The sequence below is a fragment of the Neovison vison genome, chromosome 6 (assembly GCF_020171115.1).
Source record: "Neovison vison isolate M4711 chromosome 6, ASM_NN_V1, whole genome shotgun sequence".
NCBI lineage: Eukaryota > Metazoa > Chordata > Mammalia > Carnivora > Mustelidae > Neogale > Neogale vison.
Window position 1 is genome coordinate 125,766,740 of NC_058096.1, and position 18,115 is coordinate 125,784,854.

Here is an 18,115-nt window from a genome sequence, read left to right on the forward strand (position 1 = left end):
AAAAAAGAAACACCATCTGAGTATGTCAGCAGACACACAAGAAGCATTTGACAAAAGCCAACATCTACACCTCATAAAAATTCTCAGCAAACTAGAAATAGGAAGGACCTACCCCAACCTGATAAAGGGAATGTATAAAAAACCTACAGCTAACATCATACTTAGTGCTGAAAGACTGAAAAGGAAAGATCTCCTTAAGATCAAGAGCAAGACACGTATGCTTTTAGTCAGTGAAATAAGGCAAGAAAAAGAATCAGAAGCCATCCAGATTGGAAAGAGGTAAAACTATCTTTACTCACAGACGTGACCATCTTTGCAGAAAATCCAAAGGAATCTACAAGATCCACTAGAATAAGTGAGTTTAGTAAGACTGCAAGTTACAGTTAATATACAAAATGCTCCTGTATTTCTGCATATCAGCAAAAAACAATTCCAAACTGAAATGAAGGGGCTCCCAGATGGCTCAGTTGTTAAACATCTGCCTTTGGCTCAGGTCATGATCCCCGGATCCTGGGATTGAGCCCCACATCGGGCTCCCTGCTCTGCGGGATGCCTGCTTCTCTCTCTCCCACTCCCCCTGCTTGTATACCCATTCTGTCAAATAAATAAATAAAATCTTAAAAAAAAAAACTAAAATGAAAAACCAATATAATTTGTAATACAGACTGTATATATAAATCTGGCAAAATACATAGAGACCTATAAAGGCAAATCTGTAAGAACAACTGATGAGAGAATTAGAGAAGACCTAAAAATATGGAGAAATACTGTACTCATGGGTTGGAGGGCTCAACATTGTTAGGATGTCAATTCTTCTCAATATAAATCTACATAGCTTTAACACAATATCAGTCTAAAATCTAAAATTTTTGAATTTAACTGATTCTAAAATCCATATGGAAATGCAAAGGACCTAGATGGGCCAAAGCAACATTGAAAAAGAACAAAATAAGGGATTTAATGGGATGTGATTTTAGGACTTATTAAAAGGCTACAGTTATCAAGACAGTGTGGTATTGATGCTAAGAGAGTCAGATCAAACAGAATATATGAGCAACTAATTTTCATCAAAGGAACAAAGGCAATCCAGTGGAGAAAGGACAACCTTTTCAACAAACAGTGCTGAAACAATTGCATCTCCATATACAAACAACCAAACCAAACCAAACTAAACTAAACCTTGCGCCATATCTCACACTATATACAAAAATTAACTCGGGGTCAGGCGCCTGGGTGGCTCAGTGGGTTAAGCCGCTGCCTTCGGCTCAGGTCATGATCTCAGGATCCTGGGATCGAGTCCCGCATCAGGCTCTCTGCTCAGCAGGGAGCCTGCTTCCTCCTCTCTCTCTCTGCCTGCCTCTCTGCCTACTTGTGATCTCTCTCTGTCAAATAAATAAATAAAATCTTTAAAAAAAAAATTAACTCGGGGTGGATCATAAACCTAAATAACAGAGCCTAAAGCCATTAGATAGCTAGAAGAAAGCACAGGGGAAAACCTTTGCGACCTTGGGTTGGGCAAATATTTTAGACACGACACCAAAAGCACAGTCCATAAAGAACAAACTGACAAATGGGACCTCCTCAAAAGTAAAAACTCTAGTCTTTGAAAGACACTGTTAAGAGAATGAAAAACATGCCCCCACACTGGAAGCAAACACCTGCGAATCACACAGCTGACAGAGGACTTGTATCCCAGTGGCTTTCCAAGGCCCCCTCCTACAATGACAGTCTATCCTGACGGCTCTATTTAAGAGACTCAGAGAGTGAACCTCTGGAGCAGCGGTTCTCTACTTCAGCATCGCCTGGAGAGCTTATTAAAACACAGACTGCTGGTCTCCACCCTCTGAGCCTCTGAATCAGCAGAGCCCAGGGGTTTTCATTGCTGATAAGCTCCCCGGTAATACTTAGGTGCTGGCCTGGATACCACGACTGGAGAACTGTTCATCCAAACCAACTTAGACTAAACTTGAAAGAAAGTCAGATGCAAGATTTTCCCTTGCTCACTAAAGAATAATTTATACACCCTCCTGCCTTTTCTTTTTTTTTTTTTTTTTTTTTTTTTTTTAGCCGGAGACATCTGTAAATGCTAATCAGCGCTTCTGATCAGCAAGCAATAACAAACATGACATCACTGAGCTGGCATGAGGCTAGCTTTGCCTCTTTGTTGAATACACATTTTGGTTTCCACAAAGCTGTTCAGAATTCACCCTGGAAAACATATACAGCCTTATACCAACCATATCACAATGACAACATGAGAGAAGCCATCTGGCCCCAGTGAAGCTCATCACCTTCCCCTGACCCTCTGCCTCCTCCCCAAGCCACCCCTCACCCCATGCAGGGCTGCCATTGGGGTCTCACCATCCAGGATGGCCCACTGATTGTCAATCTCTGTGTGTTTCAGGTAGGAGTCTTCAATGGTGGGGTCGTAGTCAGGCACAAAGATCTTCTGGAAAAACTGGATGGTGAGGGCACTCTTGCCCACACCCCCATCTCCCACCACCACCAGCTTGTACGTGGGGAGGTTGTCACTGGGGACGGCACTGGTTGCCATGTTTCTAGTAGGTCAGACCTGGGGAAGCAAGACATGCATATTGAGGCCTGGGGCTTTTTCCTTTCTGACCTCAGAAAGTACCAAATACTCCCAATTGTATATTGATTCAATCATTTATTGAATACCAACCATGTGCCATACCCGGTCTTGGGGACACATACTACTAGATGCCCTGAAGTCTTTAACAAGCACAGCCAAAGCCATATCAAAGAAGCATTTCCACCATTAAAGTCTGCCCTATTCCTGTACAGATAACCATGTGGGTGCTAATCTGAGCAGGGATGGCACCTTTTACATCAACTCTGGTCAAGGGACTGCTCTGCTCAGAAGGATATGAGGTTGCCTGAGCTAAGGGAAGGTTGGCCATAACAACCTTGCTAACCGGAGGAGTTCAGGATCTCTGTGCCCCAGCCCCTCAGAATTTAGTGATTGTGGCTCCTCTCCCTCAGTCTCCTTGCCCTTTGTCATGCAGACAGTTGTGCTGGAATCTCTTGGCAACTGGTCAGCCCCTGTGTTAGCTGGGCAGGAGGAAGAAGAGGAGCAGGGCTAAGTTTTGTTTTAATGATGCTGAGTCCTGCTAAGGCAATGGTTCTCAACTGGGGGCAATTCTGCCCCTCAGGGACATCTGCAACATTTGGAGATGATTCCGGTTGTTAAAACTGAGTGGGTGTTACTGGCATCCAGTCAACGGGCCAAGGCTGTGGTTCCACAGACTATGAAGCACAGCGCATCCCCCCAAACAAAGAACTGTCCATCTTAAGATGTCAAAGAGCTAAGGTGACTAGGCAAAGAGACGGAAATGTGGGGCCAGGATTCTAAAGAATAATTGAGCCTGAATAGATAATGACTGATTATGAAGAGGTAACAGTAGAGAAGTGAAGAGTGATCTTTGGAAGCAGCATCATGAAGTGACAAGGAGGAGAGGGAGGCAGGGAGTGCGGAAGGAGCCCTTGGCCCAGGGATCTGGGCTACTAACTGTGGACCCCTCCAGGGTGCCAGGGAGAACAATGCCTCCTCCTGGGTATCAGGAGCACTGACCTCATGCCAAGGGCGTGCAAGCTGGATCCTGCCTCACGGTACCAGGAAAGAAAAAGCTCTGCACCATCCGGGAGGCAGACAGGCATGGCGTAGGCATGACAGGGGCACTTAAGGGCAGACTGGATGTCCCACATGCTTCGCTGCTGCTTGGGAAGGCTGTGCCCAGCCATGCTTTCCTGACCCGTCAGATGAAAGGGCTGGATTTTTCAGTTATGTGCAGCCCTAAAAGAGTCCTCAGTTCTAGATAGCAACAAAAGGGTGTTAGACACAAATGTGGGATATGTGGCCATGCTGATTTGCATGAGGTTACGGGAGAGAGGCATTGCAAAACGCTGTGTAGTTACTGAAGCTTGATGTTGACATTTAGGATTTCCCTGCGGTGCGAGGAAGTATAGGCGCTTTTATACACTGCGGATGAGCATGTAAATCTGTCCCGACCGGGCTGAGAATACATTCGCATAAATATACCAAAATTTAAAATGACATACCCTTTCCCGAAGCTGTAGGGTATATGATGATTTATTCTAGGAAATAATCAGACAAGTGTACAAAGATGTGATGAATGGGGGAAAATGGAAATCACTTACATGTGGGGGGGGGAGTTAAAGAAAAATTTATCTACACAATGCAATACTGTGCAGCCATTATAAAGGATGATAGTCCCTAACCTAGGAACATTAATATATTATGCATGAGAAGAGCCCCAAACAGGCTGTGAAACCACAAGTACATATGATTGATCTCCATGAATGAATCTGTATGTCTAGATGTGGTTCTAGGCACAGAGAGGACTGGCAGATTTGGGGGCACTTTTTCAATTTTTCTCAACACTTGCTACAGTAAGCTAATATTGTATATGTATCCCGGGAAAGTTTAACAATATTAAAATATTCCCACCAATGGGAATAAAAGGCACAGCGCAGGGAACATAGGCAATGGCACTGTGACAGCACTGCATGGTGACAGATGGCTACATTTGTGGTGAGCCAAGCAGAGCACACAGAGTTGATGAATCACTATGTTGTACCCCTGAAACTAATATAACATTGTGTGTGAACTATCTTTAAGTAAAAAAATAAATTAATGTTCCCACCAAATGAATGTTCTGGCTACCTGAAAATGTAGGACTCCATGTCCTTCAGGTGAGGATTTGAGCTCCTTAAGTGCAAGAAACTAGGCCCAGGGGCTGGCTGCAGCCCCAGCATCTGGTGCCGTTTCCCTAAGTAGGGTAAAGGTGGGGACAAGTTGAGGCTTTGGCAACTGAGCTTTCCCACATGACAAGAGATGGAGGTCCAAAGGGGCCACAGGGCAGCTGGAAGGAAACAGAAATGGGGAGAGGAAAGCAAGGTCCAACTCCCTCTTTCTGCCTCTCCAGTCAGGGGAGCAAAGTGTCAGTCTCTCCTTACCCACCATCTTGGCTGAGGGAGGACAGTGACACTGCGCCAGGGTGAGCATGTTTGCCTGTGAAAGAGGCTATTTTTAAAGCTCCCTTCCATTCTCCGCTGGCAGTGACATGAATAAAAAATACTCAGTGGGTGGGAAGATATCAAGAAGGGAAATTATTTCTCTTGATTTTCTTCTCAAAATAAAACAAGGTAAGAAATCTTCACTAGTAAGTATGATAGAGGACATGAACTGAATCTCTGAATTGGTACAGACCACCCACAGCAGAACCACCTGGGACCTGCTTGCCAAACAAGGCAGCTGGCAGGAAATGGTCAAATGAGGGGTTCCTTCCTTTCAGAGAGTTCCACACTCAGGGGCTGAGCTCCTGAGAGACCACAGGCAGCCAGCTCGGGGCTCGCTCCCAACTAAGACTCAATGGAAGCAGGTTAGAAAGCACAGTCAGCACAAAAATTGGACCGGATCCCTCAGAGTAAAAAGCCCTTTAGTGCTGCCCAAGGCTGATGGGCCAAGTCCCGGCTCCTTCACTGGACATTCAAGGCTGTCACGGGTCACCAATGCTGACCTCTCCAGTAGTGGCTATACCACAGCCTCTCACATTCTATTCGCTCTCCCAACCAGCTTTATGTTTGCCCAGTGTACCCTGGGGTCATACTGAGACCTCTGTAGACCCTTAGGGCCCCCTCTTCACAGGTCAGCCCTGGGCCCAGTAATCACATCCTATGGGAGGCATGTCCTTCTACTCTGCACCCTGCAGTTACTGGTGCAGAGGCCACCAGTGCCCTTGAAATTGTCTATATTTAATGTTCACAGAAGGGCAGGGGATGGCATTTTGCCCCTGTCTCTATTACCACAGCCGGGCAGAGCATTAGCAAAGGGCAAAAAGGCTACCTGAAGGCATTTCTGAACCACTGTCAGACCACCTACTAGCCACAGCATTGGCCCTGACGATGGAGAGGGCTAAGGGGCAAACCTCCCAGCCAGCAGTTAAGACCATCTCCCTCCTTCTACCAAGTCAGACCAGTCACACAGAAAAGCCCTTCTGGAAGCAAGTGTGGGCCCACGAAGGAAAGAAGGTGTTGCAGGGGTAAAAGAAGGGGTCCAGAACCGGCCCCTCCCCCCAGTTCATAAAGGCTCTTCTGATAGACATGTTTCTTCCAGGCTTTCAGCCTCCCCACAAATAATCCCTGACTAAACAATGTCTTTGTAAGTGGGGAGGGCAGTCAAAATGTATCACACTCCTACAAAATGGGCTGGACTCAAGTGGTAAAGAGAAAAATTTTTTTCAGTCACCGCAGGCTATGACGAAAGACACCGCAGGATAAAATGTTGGTTGGTGGTTAAAGAGCAAACTGCTTACATTCACAAGAACCCCCCCTCCTCTCTAGACTATTCAACTAGAATATCAGAGATCTTTCTCGATCTTTTTAGAGATCATTCTAGAATGTCAGTTCTTTACTTTTGGGGGGTTCTGGATGGCCCCTTTGGGGTGGAAGGGTGTTATAAGGTGGATCAAGTGTCTCTAAAGTTCCCCCACCAGTTTTCAATGCTGGATACTCTTCTACGGACCAGGTAAGTGACACTGTTGGGCAAATTACATTCACAGCTTCAGTTTCCTCTTTGTAAGACGGGATTGGTTAGAAAATTATACTTTGCAGGATTGCTCTAAGCATGAAATTAAAATGTATGAAATGTGTTCAGCTTAGAGAAGGTGCTCCAATGTTTGCTCTTGTGCCTTGTTTACTTTGCTCCCTGGAGAGACTCCCTCTCTCTCTCCCTCCCTTCCTCCACTCACAGGCTCCCCCATGAGAAGTCCCGCTGCCATCTCAGCTCCATGGCAAGCCTGTGTGGGATCGTCAACCATCATTTAGAATGTTGTTTCCATGGGAAATTGCTCCGAGGTTGGAGGCAGCCCCCTCCACTCAGAAACCAACTTTTGGAACAGCAGCCACTAGGCGGGGCATTGGCGGCTGAGTGCTGGTTCCCATGGCAACCACGGCTCCCAGAGCCCCTCCCAGTCCACCAGCAACTCAAATTTGCACATATGCTGGAAACTTTTTCCTCAAAGGCAGCATTGCTGCTTGAGCAGTTTTAATAACACATATTCAAGCACTTTGGGCATCTTTAACCAGAGAAATAAGCTTTTTTTGGCAGCTGTCTTTTGCTCCCTCTCTCTCAGGGTTAGCACCATCTTACAAGGTGTGAAGTTGTTTCCTGAAGGGCCAATTGGTCTCCCCAGGCAGCTCTACCAGGACAGGACAGGAGCCACATCTCATTCCCTTGCCTTTCGCAGGGCCAGGCAGGGCCCAACACATGGGAGGCTCAGGGTCTATTCACTGACTGCTAGATATGCCCCAGAGCATCCTTCTCCCCAGCCAGCCCTCCCTAGGGCCAAGAAGCAGGGGGTGATGCTCCTAGGAGGTGGGGGGGGGGGCTGGATGGACAGATGAGCCCAGAAAAACCTCTTCACCTAGCAATTTTCAAAGTATGCTGGCAGATTTCCGAGACCTCCTGGGGACAGTCCTGTGCAAAGCCTCCCTTGGTTCTATAGCCTGAGTGGGGGGAGTGACATTAATAGCCTGTGACTGCAGTCTGGCAGCTCTAGGTCCAGTCGTGTCTCCGACATGGACTCCTTGTGTGACCTGGAACAAGTTTCTTAACTTCCAGAACCCTGCTTCCCTATCTATGAATCAGGAGAACAGGACACTCAAGAATGTGTGAGGTGCTGGTGAAAAAAACTGCAAAGCCCCAGCAAAGGCATATTTGCACTGACAGGCAATGTAATTGGGCCCCTCGCCTCCCTCCAGCCAGGCCAGCCCCAGTGATATGACCACTTACTGGCCCCACTGACAGCCCTAAGAGCACCTGTACTGTAGAGGTCTGGTGGAGGACCCATTATAGGAATCCATATAAATGCCTGGGACAACAGAGGGCTCCAGCCCCAAAAATAGCAGTGTCCAGTGGCTGTGATTCCTTACCAAATGTGTTGTCTTCTCCCAGAGTCCCAGGTTCTAGGGCTTCTACAGAGCTTGTTTCCCAAAAGAATAGCCCCAAACACTGCCCATTTTTGTAAGCAGACCCATAAAAAAGAAATAGCTTTGACTGCAGATATTGTCAAGAGGTCTGGCCCCTCCATGTACCCTTTCCCCACAACAGGTGCACTTCCAAAGCAGTGTCAGATGGTCCTGGCCAGAAGAACTGGGGCCCAGGAGAGGCTCCACGACAGTAACCCTCCCCACCATGTAGTGACCATCTGCAGTGGATTAGCTGGACAATAAAGGTCACACTGGGAACCATCACACCACACTGCCTTAAATTCTTCAGATGATTAGTTTTACAGCATCACACAGCTTTTCTTTGATGCTCACTGTGATTTCTCTAACCCACTGGGCACTCTTCATCCTTGTTGGTTGCTTCCCTGGCCCTGACTATAGGACCACAGATTCTTGAAGCTGGGGCAGTGGCCAACCCAGAGCCTCACCCAAAGACACTGCTAACTTTATTGAAAGTTTAGTTTTCACAGCTTTTTGCTTCTCTACTAATTATTTTAAAGATTCCCTCCATCCCCTCAGTTGAAGTACAAGTTGTCTGGTAAATAAGGTTCCAAGAGAAAGGGACACGTTCACTATTAATGAAGCTCTTGGGAGAGTGAATGGATTTGCAGTCACGTCGAGCTGAATCAGCTCTGAAAGCTAATCTCATCGCCATGATGTCTGGGTGTGCCCAGCTCAGGGGGATGAGGACACGTTGAGGGGAGCGACCCAACCCATGTGGAGGAAATGCCTCTGCATTCCAGGAGCTGCCCTTCCCTTCTGCACAATTCCCAGAAATGGGCAGCTTCCCCGGGGCTGTGGCCTTGCAGGCTGTGCAGAGATGTTGTGCTGTCCCGCCGGGGGGTCTAGGCCACTTGGTATCCCTTAAGGCTTCACTCTCCCCTCTCCGCTCCCCAAGATGTTGCTCTAACCCTCTGTCTCACATCTCTGATAATGCAAACCCAGCTCTGGACTGCACCACTCCACCCCTCCAGGAAGCCATCAGTTCATCCCGCTTGCTCCATTATTAAGACTTCACCCCCCCCCCAAACAGACCATGTGTGTTATTTTATGCAATAAAGGACCTCAAATACCGTGGAATTTCAGATGGTTAGTATGCGGCAGGAATGCAGTTCCTCCCACTCCCAAGCCAGGGCAGACATCATAAACAACCGCTGCCCTCTTCCCTGCTCAATCTTAGAACCATTGTAATGCAGCACCTTGGCAGCCAGAAGCAGGCAACTGAGCCAGAGGGGAATCTTGTGTGGCACCCCAGATTTGACCCACTACTCTTCTGGTTCCCTCTAACATATCTCACTTACGGTCATCCTGTTCTGTGGGAGGGTCTCAGGACCTTTAGTGGAAGCCTACCTGGTTATCTGTGGAGAACTCTATGACCCGAGTCTTGTGTTAATAACTCAGCCCCTGCTTAGCTACCCCCATCAAATCCAAACTCCACTGCCGGGACCATGTCTGGACCACGGGCAGCAGGGCAGAAATGGCCAGACAGGGATCCAAAGATCCAGGCAAAGGCCAATGCTGAAAGTAAGCCAGACGAGGGATGCCACGCGCTTGGCCTTACTCACGACCCTCCAGCACCACGGGCTTCCTCCTGTCATGACCATTGCCCCTTGGATCTTGCCAGCTAGCTGGAGAGTGGCTCCTGACAGGGCTTGCAGCTTAGCTGCTGAGGACCCAGCACTGTAAGTCCCGGAAGGGTATGTGGAAATACTGCTGTTAGAGTTACAGGAGTGATCAATGTTCAAAACAATGAATAATTCATTCATTCATATAAGTGAACCATCTGATGCTGTTGGAAGATTTTACCACATTAACTTGCTTGACTCTCACAACAGCCCTCTGAGGTATGACTTTGATTATCCCCATTTTATGGTTGAAGAAACCGAGACACAACAAAGTAAAATAACATTTCTGAGGTCATCCAGCTAGACAGCGGCAGCGCCAGGATCTGAAACCGTGTCCTATGGCTCCGGAGCCTATGGCCAACCCATCATACCAGGCATTTTCTCATGGCTGGTGAAATGGTGATGGGGGGGGGCGGTGGGCCGAGTCAGGCCAGGCCAGAGGCAGCAGATCCAGGACGAGGTCAGCCATGAGGCAGGCAGGTGATGTCAGAGTCACAGAGGCCTCCAGGGTCACCACGTCCCTTCACCCGTTGGGGAGGCATCCCAGGCAGATAATAGTCCCTGGGAACAGCCCCCACCTCCACCCCAACTGGGTCGAAGTCTGCCAAAGAGGTTATAGGCCTCATGTTGCTGCCCTGAGGACCAGGGAGGAAGCAGGGGGATCCAGCAGCTGCCTAGCACCATGGAAGCACCAGGCAGCTTGGAGACCCCCGTTCCAGCACCTCTGTTTGGGCCCCTCGGCACTGCCTTGGTTGCTGTCCCAGCCCCAGCCTGCCTCCTTGTGCCTGTCTGCCGGCTGATCCCTGCCCAGCTTGGGGCTGGTCCCTCACCTGGAAACCCTCATCAAGGAGCTTGAGGCACTGACTCAGCCTGCAGTCTTAAGCAAGTTACTTCTCTTCTGTACCTCAGTTTTCTCTTCTGTAAAAGTGGGGACAGCGGCAGCCTTTGCCTTCTGGTGGTCATGATGGCTGCACTGAATTGCCTGGCTGTGTGTGGCCCCCAGTGAGTGCTTGTAAACCTCGAATTGATACCATCACCAGTGTTCTTCAAAATCCATCCCTTCCTCCTGCAGGCCTCCTGTCTTTCCAGAGTCCTGCCTGAGCTCGTGCCCTGTGAACTGGCTGGTTCCTGTAACAACTGAACAGAATTTAGCCCTCACCACTCCCTCCTCAGTGTGCTCTCATGCCGACTGTGTGTAGGCCTTAGAAGCCCCCCCCCCACCAATTCTGTCCTGCAGGGTAACATTCACATCTTGACCTACCTAATCCAGTGGACCCCCAGCTCTTTCTGCTGCCTGCAGTGTGGTTAACCAGGGAGAAGAGCCAGGGCAGATAACTTGCACAAAGGCCCAAGGCATGGTCGCATTTAGTCTTCCCATTTTACCAGTGGTGAGACAGAGTCAGAAACATTAAGGCCTTTGCCCAGGGGAACAGCTTGGTAAAGGGGGAAGCTTGGACTTGGCAGGTAAAATCGAAAACTGCCCTACTCACCCCCTGGCTAGTCCAGGGCACTAGAAGCTCCAAGGCTCTTGGAAACCATGAGGTTAACAAGGGGTCAGTGTCTCAGGGTCCACACAGCCCTTCAGAACAATGAGCCCCAGTGGCATCCCTGGCTCCTGGGGTGCTGCCACCTGACCCTCTCAGCCTCAGAGCTCCCACCCCAGTGCCCCACCTCCCCCAATGTCACCTTGTCCTCCTGCCACCCAAGGCAGGGCAGGGGGTGGGAGTGAACTCAATCCAGGGGTGCAGGCAGCTCAGGCCCCTGAGTCACAGCTTCCTTCAGTGGCAAGTAGGGGCCAAGAAGAGGAAGTAGTTTTACATTTAAATCTTACTCTCAGCCCTAGTGGCCTATTAATATTTTCCTAGGGCTGGGGCAGTCATGTCTGCAGCCAAGGAGAACGTCTCAGCTTGAGACGGGAGCCTGCATGTCCACCAGAAAAGTCACTTTGGCAGTCACCCCACCAGGGATGGGTGGATTCTGGGTAATCTGGGCGTCCCCAAAGTGAGGTCCCTCAAACCCCCCTGAGCCTGGCTGGCCGCTGTCCTATTCTTTCCCCATTCCAAGGCAGCTATTTCCTCATAGCTCCGCCAGGGCTGCTTAGGCTCAACCCTTCACAGCATGAACCCAGCCAGCACCACTCCTCAACAACCAAACCTCCTTTAAACCCCTTGTCCACCTTTCTGCTCTGGCCCTCTTTCCCTCTGCCTTCCCCTAGCAGCTCAAAAACACCCTTTTCCTCAAATCCGAGGCCAAGGCCTAGCAAGTCCACCACTCATGGCAGGTGCATTCAGTGGCTTGGCTCTGCCCTCTGCAGGGCCCCCTCCCAGGTATTACCCTCCCATCACTCTGGCGTTGTCACCCCATAGCCAACCCCCATGGGTGTCTGAAGCTCTCCCCGCTGACCATACCATTCCAGGCCCTCCCTGAACTGCCCTCAGCCCCGCTTGCCCCTCACGCAGCCTCTGCTCCCGCTGATTCCTGGTATGGCGTCCCTGAGGATGGAGATGGTGCCTAGCTTGTCAGCAGCTCCAGCCCCTGGCAGGGCACCTCAGAGTCTGCCAATGAATGTACTCTGCTGTTTCAGCTTTCCTCCACCTGTGAGAACATTCCCTCTCTAAGGAACCGCCTCCTGAACCTCCCTTCCTCCCCAGCCCTCTCCTACCATCCAGGTCTCCTTCCTCTCAGCCACATGCTCGTGTCTTTGGAGTGCTGGCCAAGTGGCAGGTGACAGCCAGGGGCCTTTGCAGCTGTTAGGCCATTTGACTCCTCATAGTTACCACACCAAGAAGGCCTTGTTCAGCACCTGTCAGTGATGAGCCCCGAGGTCACAGAGGTTCTGTGGCTTGTCCGTCTGCGAGTCCCAATGCAAAGCTCCCAGCTCAGCTACATGGCCATTCTGTTCCTTCTCGGGAGCATGCCCCACTACTTCTCCCTTCAAATCTGGGAGTTGGGAGTTATCTTCCTGTCACATTTCCCCACTAGGGTGGGGCAGCCAGGGGTCTGATGGACCGCATCATCTTTATGTCTCTAGAGCCCTGGCACAGCTTTCTGCACAGACACTCCTGGTGTCAGCTGTCGGCATTTCCACAATGTGGGGTGACACTGGGAGCCAACTGGGATTCTGGCTTGGGTAGAGAGGCGAGGACAGAGGTAGTGTGGGGACTATACCCAGTGGGCCAGGCGGGTCCCAGAGTAGTAAGTGGTGACCCTCATAAGGGAGATAATACGTGAGGAGTTCCACTAGCCACACATGGGCCCCAGCCCAGCAGAAGTGGGTGACAACGAGCAGATGTTTTTCTGCCACGCACGCTCCCAAAACAGCGAGTCCCCCCAGGTCCCAGCTCCCTGACCGCTTTGCGGTCTGGAGATGCCACACACTGTCCTAGGAGCCTCCTGGTGGCAGCAAGGCAAATCTAGTATTATCTTTCCCCTAAGTGAGAGGGTACAGTTGGGGGGAGGGGACAGTAAAGCAGAACACAGCTTCACGAGTTGTGCCTCAGCGCTGTCCCAGACCAGAGCTGCCGGTCTCATAGAACCATGGCCTTGCACTGGCCCACTGAGCAGTTAGCAGCCTGGGAGAAGGGAAGGGGTGGTGACAGACAGTAAAGGGAAGGTCTGGAGACCAGGGGCAGGCATCGCTCTGTGTCAGCAGCCCCTGGCTATGAGATGAACACTTCTTACCAGGTCTGACTATGGCTAAACTCCAGCCCTCCAAGTCTTGGCTGTCCCACTACCTCAACTGCTTTACCCTGCAGTGGCAGAAAGAGGCGCTCGGGGAAACAAATGAACTTCCCCATCTCATGTGCTCACAGAAGCCAGGTGGATAAATGAGAGAAAGGGGCAGGTATGGGCAGTAGGGAGCAGTGGGGCCTGCAGCAAACAGGAGACCACTATTACCCTCCATCAGGAGGTGGAATCCTGTTGACTGTGGCAACAAGAGCATATCTGCAACAGGCTGCCCGATGGTCTAAATTTTTAAAGAGTAGCCAGAAATTGGAATTTTTACGTGAAGCTGAGGGTTCTTTTTTTAAAGATTTATTTGCAAGAGAGAGAATGAGAGAGAGAGCATGAGATGGGGGAGGGTTGAAGAGAGAAGCAGACTCCCCATTGAGCCAGGAACTCTATCCAGGACTTGATCCCAGGACTTCAGGATCCTGACCTGAGCTAAAGGCAGAGGCTTAACCAACTGAGCCACCCAGGTGTCCTGTGAAGCTGAGTTTTTAATGTTAACTACCCATCATTTGAGCCAAATGAATCCCCCACCCCTGGGGGGGGGAGCTTCAGCCCATAAGGGCACCTGCTGCTTTCCCTGGGCCACTAGAGCACACAAGGCAGTTACTCTTTGCACTGTTGTGGCCTGGCCTGGCTTGGGCCACAAGAAGGTGTGAGATTCAAGGAGGTGGAAATGACACTGAGAAGTAGCAGCAGCAGGGGGTTAGCAGTCTTTAGGGGGAGCACACGGCCCACCTCAGGGGTGTTCAGGGGCCAAGGGAGATGAAGGGCAGGAAGGCACACATTGCTTACATGTGTTTCTATCATTGATATTCAAGATGTCACACACAATTAATGAAAAACGTAAAAATTTGTATGTTTGACCAACAGTGAGACAGAAACACAGATGAGGCTCTTGCCTGAGGCAATCCAATCTCCATTTTAAACAAGTAACCAGGCTGGAGAGAACTGGGCTGGAGCAAAATAAAAGGGAAACTTCCTGAAAACGAGGTGGGCATGACAATGAGCAGCTGGGGAGGTGTGGAATCTCCTTGAAGCAGGATGGAAGAAGGAGGGTGCAGCAGCCCGCTCTGGAGGGGTGAACCAGGGCTGCGGGGTGGGGGGGGGTGGTGGTGACTTTTCAGGGACCCTCCCAAACTCCAGAGTTTAAGCCCACTCCGCTGGAAAGGCGGGAGGCAACTTTTCACACCCCTCTCCCCAAATGAAAAACAGTCCCAGCAGGTCTCCTGCCCTCCTCAGCAGACAGGTCAGGACTTGGGGAGGGAGCAGCTGGCGAGCTGGCAGAACGGATCTGTCCCCAGCAGCCACTACTGGCCTCCTATCTCCTTTTTTCCTACAGACAGCACTTTTATAAAAAGCCCCGTGTCATTGGCCCTTCTGCTAGGTGTGTGACCTCAATCTGTGTATGCCTGTTTCCTCACTTGCTGATACCAGTATCCACCTCACAGGGTTGTTTTGAGGATGGGATGAGCTCACACAGGCAGGCAGGTGCACAGAAAGGATTGCTATTCTTCTCGTTCTTGTTACCATTATCACCATCAGTGTGTTGTGGGAACTCCTGCCAGTGCCCCTTCCACCAAATTGTGCAGAAGAATGCCTGGGGCTACACACGGGTATTTTCCAGGTTGCCCCAAAGTGCTCAGGGTGGGGGGGGGGTGGTAAGGGAGGCAGGTGCTCCCGCTGAATCACCTCCTTCAGCCTGAGAAGCTCTTAGTACAGTCCATAGGCTTGGCTATCCCAGGACTTAACAAGGAAGCGTATTTTATTTCTGATGATGGAGAAACGACCAGAATCCACCCCCTGGGCTGCCTTGTTTCAGGGATCTGGAGAAAGGGGGACGTTTCAGAGCTATGCCCATGCTACAGCCCATCTCATGGGAGCCACCCCAGGGGCAGAAAAGCCAGAGGCAAAACAGATGTCAGGAGCTTGGAAATGGGTCCAATGCATCAGTTTTGAATCCTGGGTGTCTCACTTCCTAGCTGTGGGTAGCCTTGGAAAAGTTATAAACCCCTCTCCATGAAACCACTGTTGCTAGAAGCAGCAGCCTGCTGGACATGCACTCGGGCTGAATCTGTGGCCAGGACCGAGCATACACTAGTACCTGTTTATTACGTCCACCCCACATACTTGGCACTTCACGTGTACTCCTCATGCACCCCCTACTACACCTCAGGCCGGGTGAGATTACTGTTACACTCCCAAACACTCGGCTGTTCCATGACCCTGTGCACGTGGCCTCTCCAGCTCCCAATGTGCCAGTTCCATGAGCACAGGGCGCGTCCTCTGTTGGACCCTCTGCTGTCCCAGCACACACATGACACAAAAAAGGTGCTCGATAAGTGTCTGCTGGTTTACATCAGCTCCAATCCTCCCTGCTACCCTGCAGAATGTTCTAACAGGAAGGAGAAAAGTTCACTCTTGGGTTCGCTCTGGCCATTGGGACTTGATGTGTCCAGTACTTAGTGCTAAGTTACACCTGGCTAGCCATGTAAGGATAGGGTGCCTACCTCTTGCCTAGACAAGTTCTCTAGTAGGTTTTTCTGAGACAAAAGCCTAGGCCCACAGCCTGGTCCAGGACAGATTTCATGACAGCTATGCCACCAAAAGTAAAGGAAATTTGGAGTTCTCAAAACTGGGGAAAAGGGGCGCCTGGGTGGCTCAGTGGGTTAAGCTGCTGCCTTTGGCTCAGGTCATGGTCCCAGGGTCCTGGGATCAAGTCCCGCATCGGTCTCTCTGCTCAGCAGGGAGCCTGCTTCCCTTCCCCCCTCTCTCTCTGCCTCTCCATCTACTTGTGATTTCTCTCTGTCAAATAAATAAATAGAATCTTAAAAAAAAAAAAAAACTGGGGAAAAGTGTCCAGGAAAATTAGTCCCTGGAGAAGGGGCACAAACGAGACTTGAGGAGACAGACCGGCCAGAAGTCTTCCGAGGGTGAGCGGGCAAGAGGAAGAGGTCTGCTACTCAATTTTAACTTCTTCCCTGTTCTGAAAGCCTGTTAGCTGTGGCTTAATAGGGGTTAAGGAATGAGGAAGCCAAGCAGATTGCACACATGCACGGGGGCAAAGCTGGGGCAGCTGACCCGGGAGGTCGGATGCCCAGTGAACATGGTCCCCACCTGGAAATCCTCTGAAATGCTACAGGTGGGGGGCATTTTCATCAATGCTTGGGTAATTTTTAAAGAAAAATAAACAACAGGCACCTAGGTGTCCCAGTTGGTTAAATATCTGACTCTTGATCTCGTCTCAGATCTTGATCTCACGGTCACGAGTTCAAGCCCAGCACTGGGTGTGGAGTCTACTTAATAAATAAATAAATAAAACAACTTTGGGGGACCTGGGTGGTGCAGGCAGTTGAGTGTCCAACCTTTGGTTTCTGCTCAGGTGGTAATCTCAGGGTTGTGAGACAGTTCCCCCACCGTCCGGCTCTGTGCTCAGAGTAGAGTCTGCCTGTGACTCTCTCTCCTTCCATCCCTCCCCGCTGCACTCTCTCTCAAGTAAGTAAATAAATAAATCTTAAAAAAAAAAAAAAAAAAGGAAGAAAAAATAAATAATGCACTCAGAGAAATTCTACACAGAGAAAATCCTTTGGGAAGAATGATGAGATATTGGGGAGAGCATGTCCCCATTTCCATGGAGGCATGGATGTGCTATGAGGGCCTGGCCCAGTAAACCTGGGTCAGGAAGAACGGGGATGGGGTGGCTGGGACATCTGCATTGTTCCCTGTTGGGGACCTTGCAAGGGAGGCTCACAGAATGGGGGACTGCCCAAGTCTCAAGACAACAGGTGGCAGGGCAGAAATCAGAGCGAGGCTCTTCTGGCCTGCAGCCCATGCTCTTTCCCACTCTCCTGTGGGTCTTCTGAGGAAGGAAAGGACTGAGACCCCCTCTGGCCACCAATTCAGCAGCCCTGCTGGTGGCCCCAGCCCCATGCCAGAGACCCTGCCTGGGGCCCTCTCCTTCCACACACAGAGGCTCTCCCAGCCCTCCACCCTGTCTTTCGTATTCACTCACACCAACCCTAAATAGAAAAAAGTCCCTGTTAAGGGCTTTATTAGAATGGTTATTTTGTTGGAGTGCCAAGTGGCCTACTCCAGCTCCCCCTTTCCATCCCTCCAGCCGTCCCCAGTTTGAGTCCAGAAGGAAAACAAAGGCTTTGTTTCTTTATTTTGGTTTCCTCTGTAAAATCTCAAACATGCAGGAAACACCCACCCAGTCCCAGATAAGTGGACTTGGGGCCACTGTCCGCTGCAGGCGGGTGGGGTTGGGGGTCAGTGAGTAGGGATGGGCGGGAAGATTCTGATGCCAGCTGACCTTAGTTCCCTGGGAGGCCAGCAGGGCACCTGGGGCTGGGCCTGGCTTCCTGGAGAAGAAGGGCTGGGCCTGAGAAGCACCAGGCCTTCCAGGCTCCGCTGCCCAAGGAAACTCAACCTGAGGAATGTGGGTGTGGAAGGAGGCTGAGAAGACAGATCTCATACAGTTATTTTTTAGTATATGCCCCCAAGGCTTTGGGACAGTGTCTCCACCCTTTTCCATCATCCCTGGTTACAATAAAGCCGGCATTGAAAGAAGAACTTGATAGTGGCTATTTTGGACCACTGAGCCAACTTGTGAGAGAATGGTCCTTGCCAAGACAGATGGGCTCGCTTGGGTCTCCCTACATTTCCAGTAGAATTCAAATACAGGGGGATGAATGTGTAGGTTATCCAAAAGG

The 18,115-nt window shown here is 50.3% G+C and overlaps 1 protein-coding gene across 3 annotated transcripts in view; it reads right to left on the reverse strand.

The window, feature by feature from the left end:
* MRAS (muscle RAS oncogene homolog) overlaps window positions 1-18,115 on the reverse strand; it is a 64,359-nt gene that overhangs the window by 37,575 nt on the left and 8,669 nt on the right. For all 3 annotated transcript variants that reach the window (XR_006385036.1, XM_044252282.1, XM_044252281.1), the window contains exon 2: window positions 2,362-2,572. Coding sequence is in view for 2 of the 3 variants with exons in the window: in XM_044252282.1 (XP_044108217.1) it covers window positions 2,362-2,554 (193 nt within the window). In the remaining variant the exon portion in view is untranslated. The remainder of the gene's footprint in view (window positions 1-2,361; window positions 2,573-18,115) is intronic.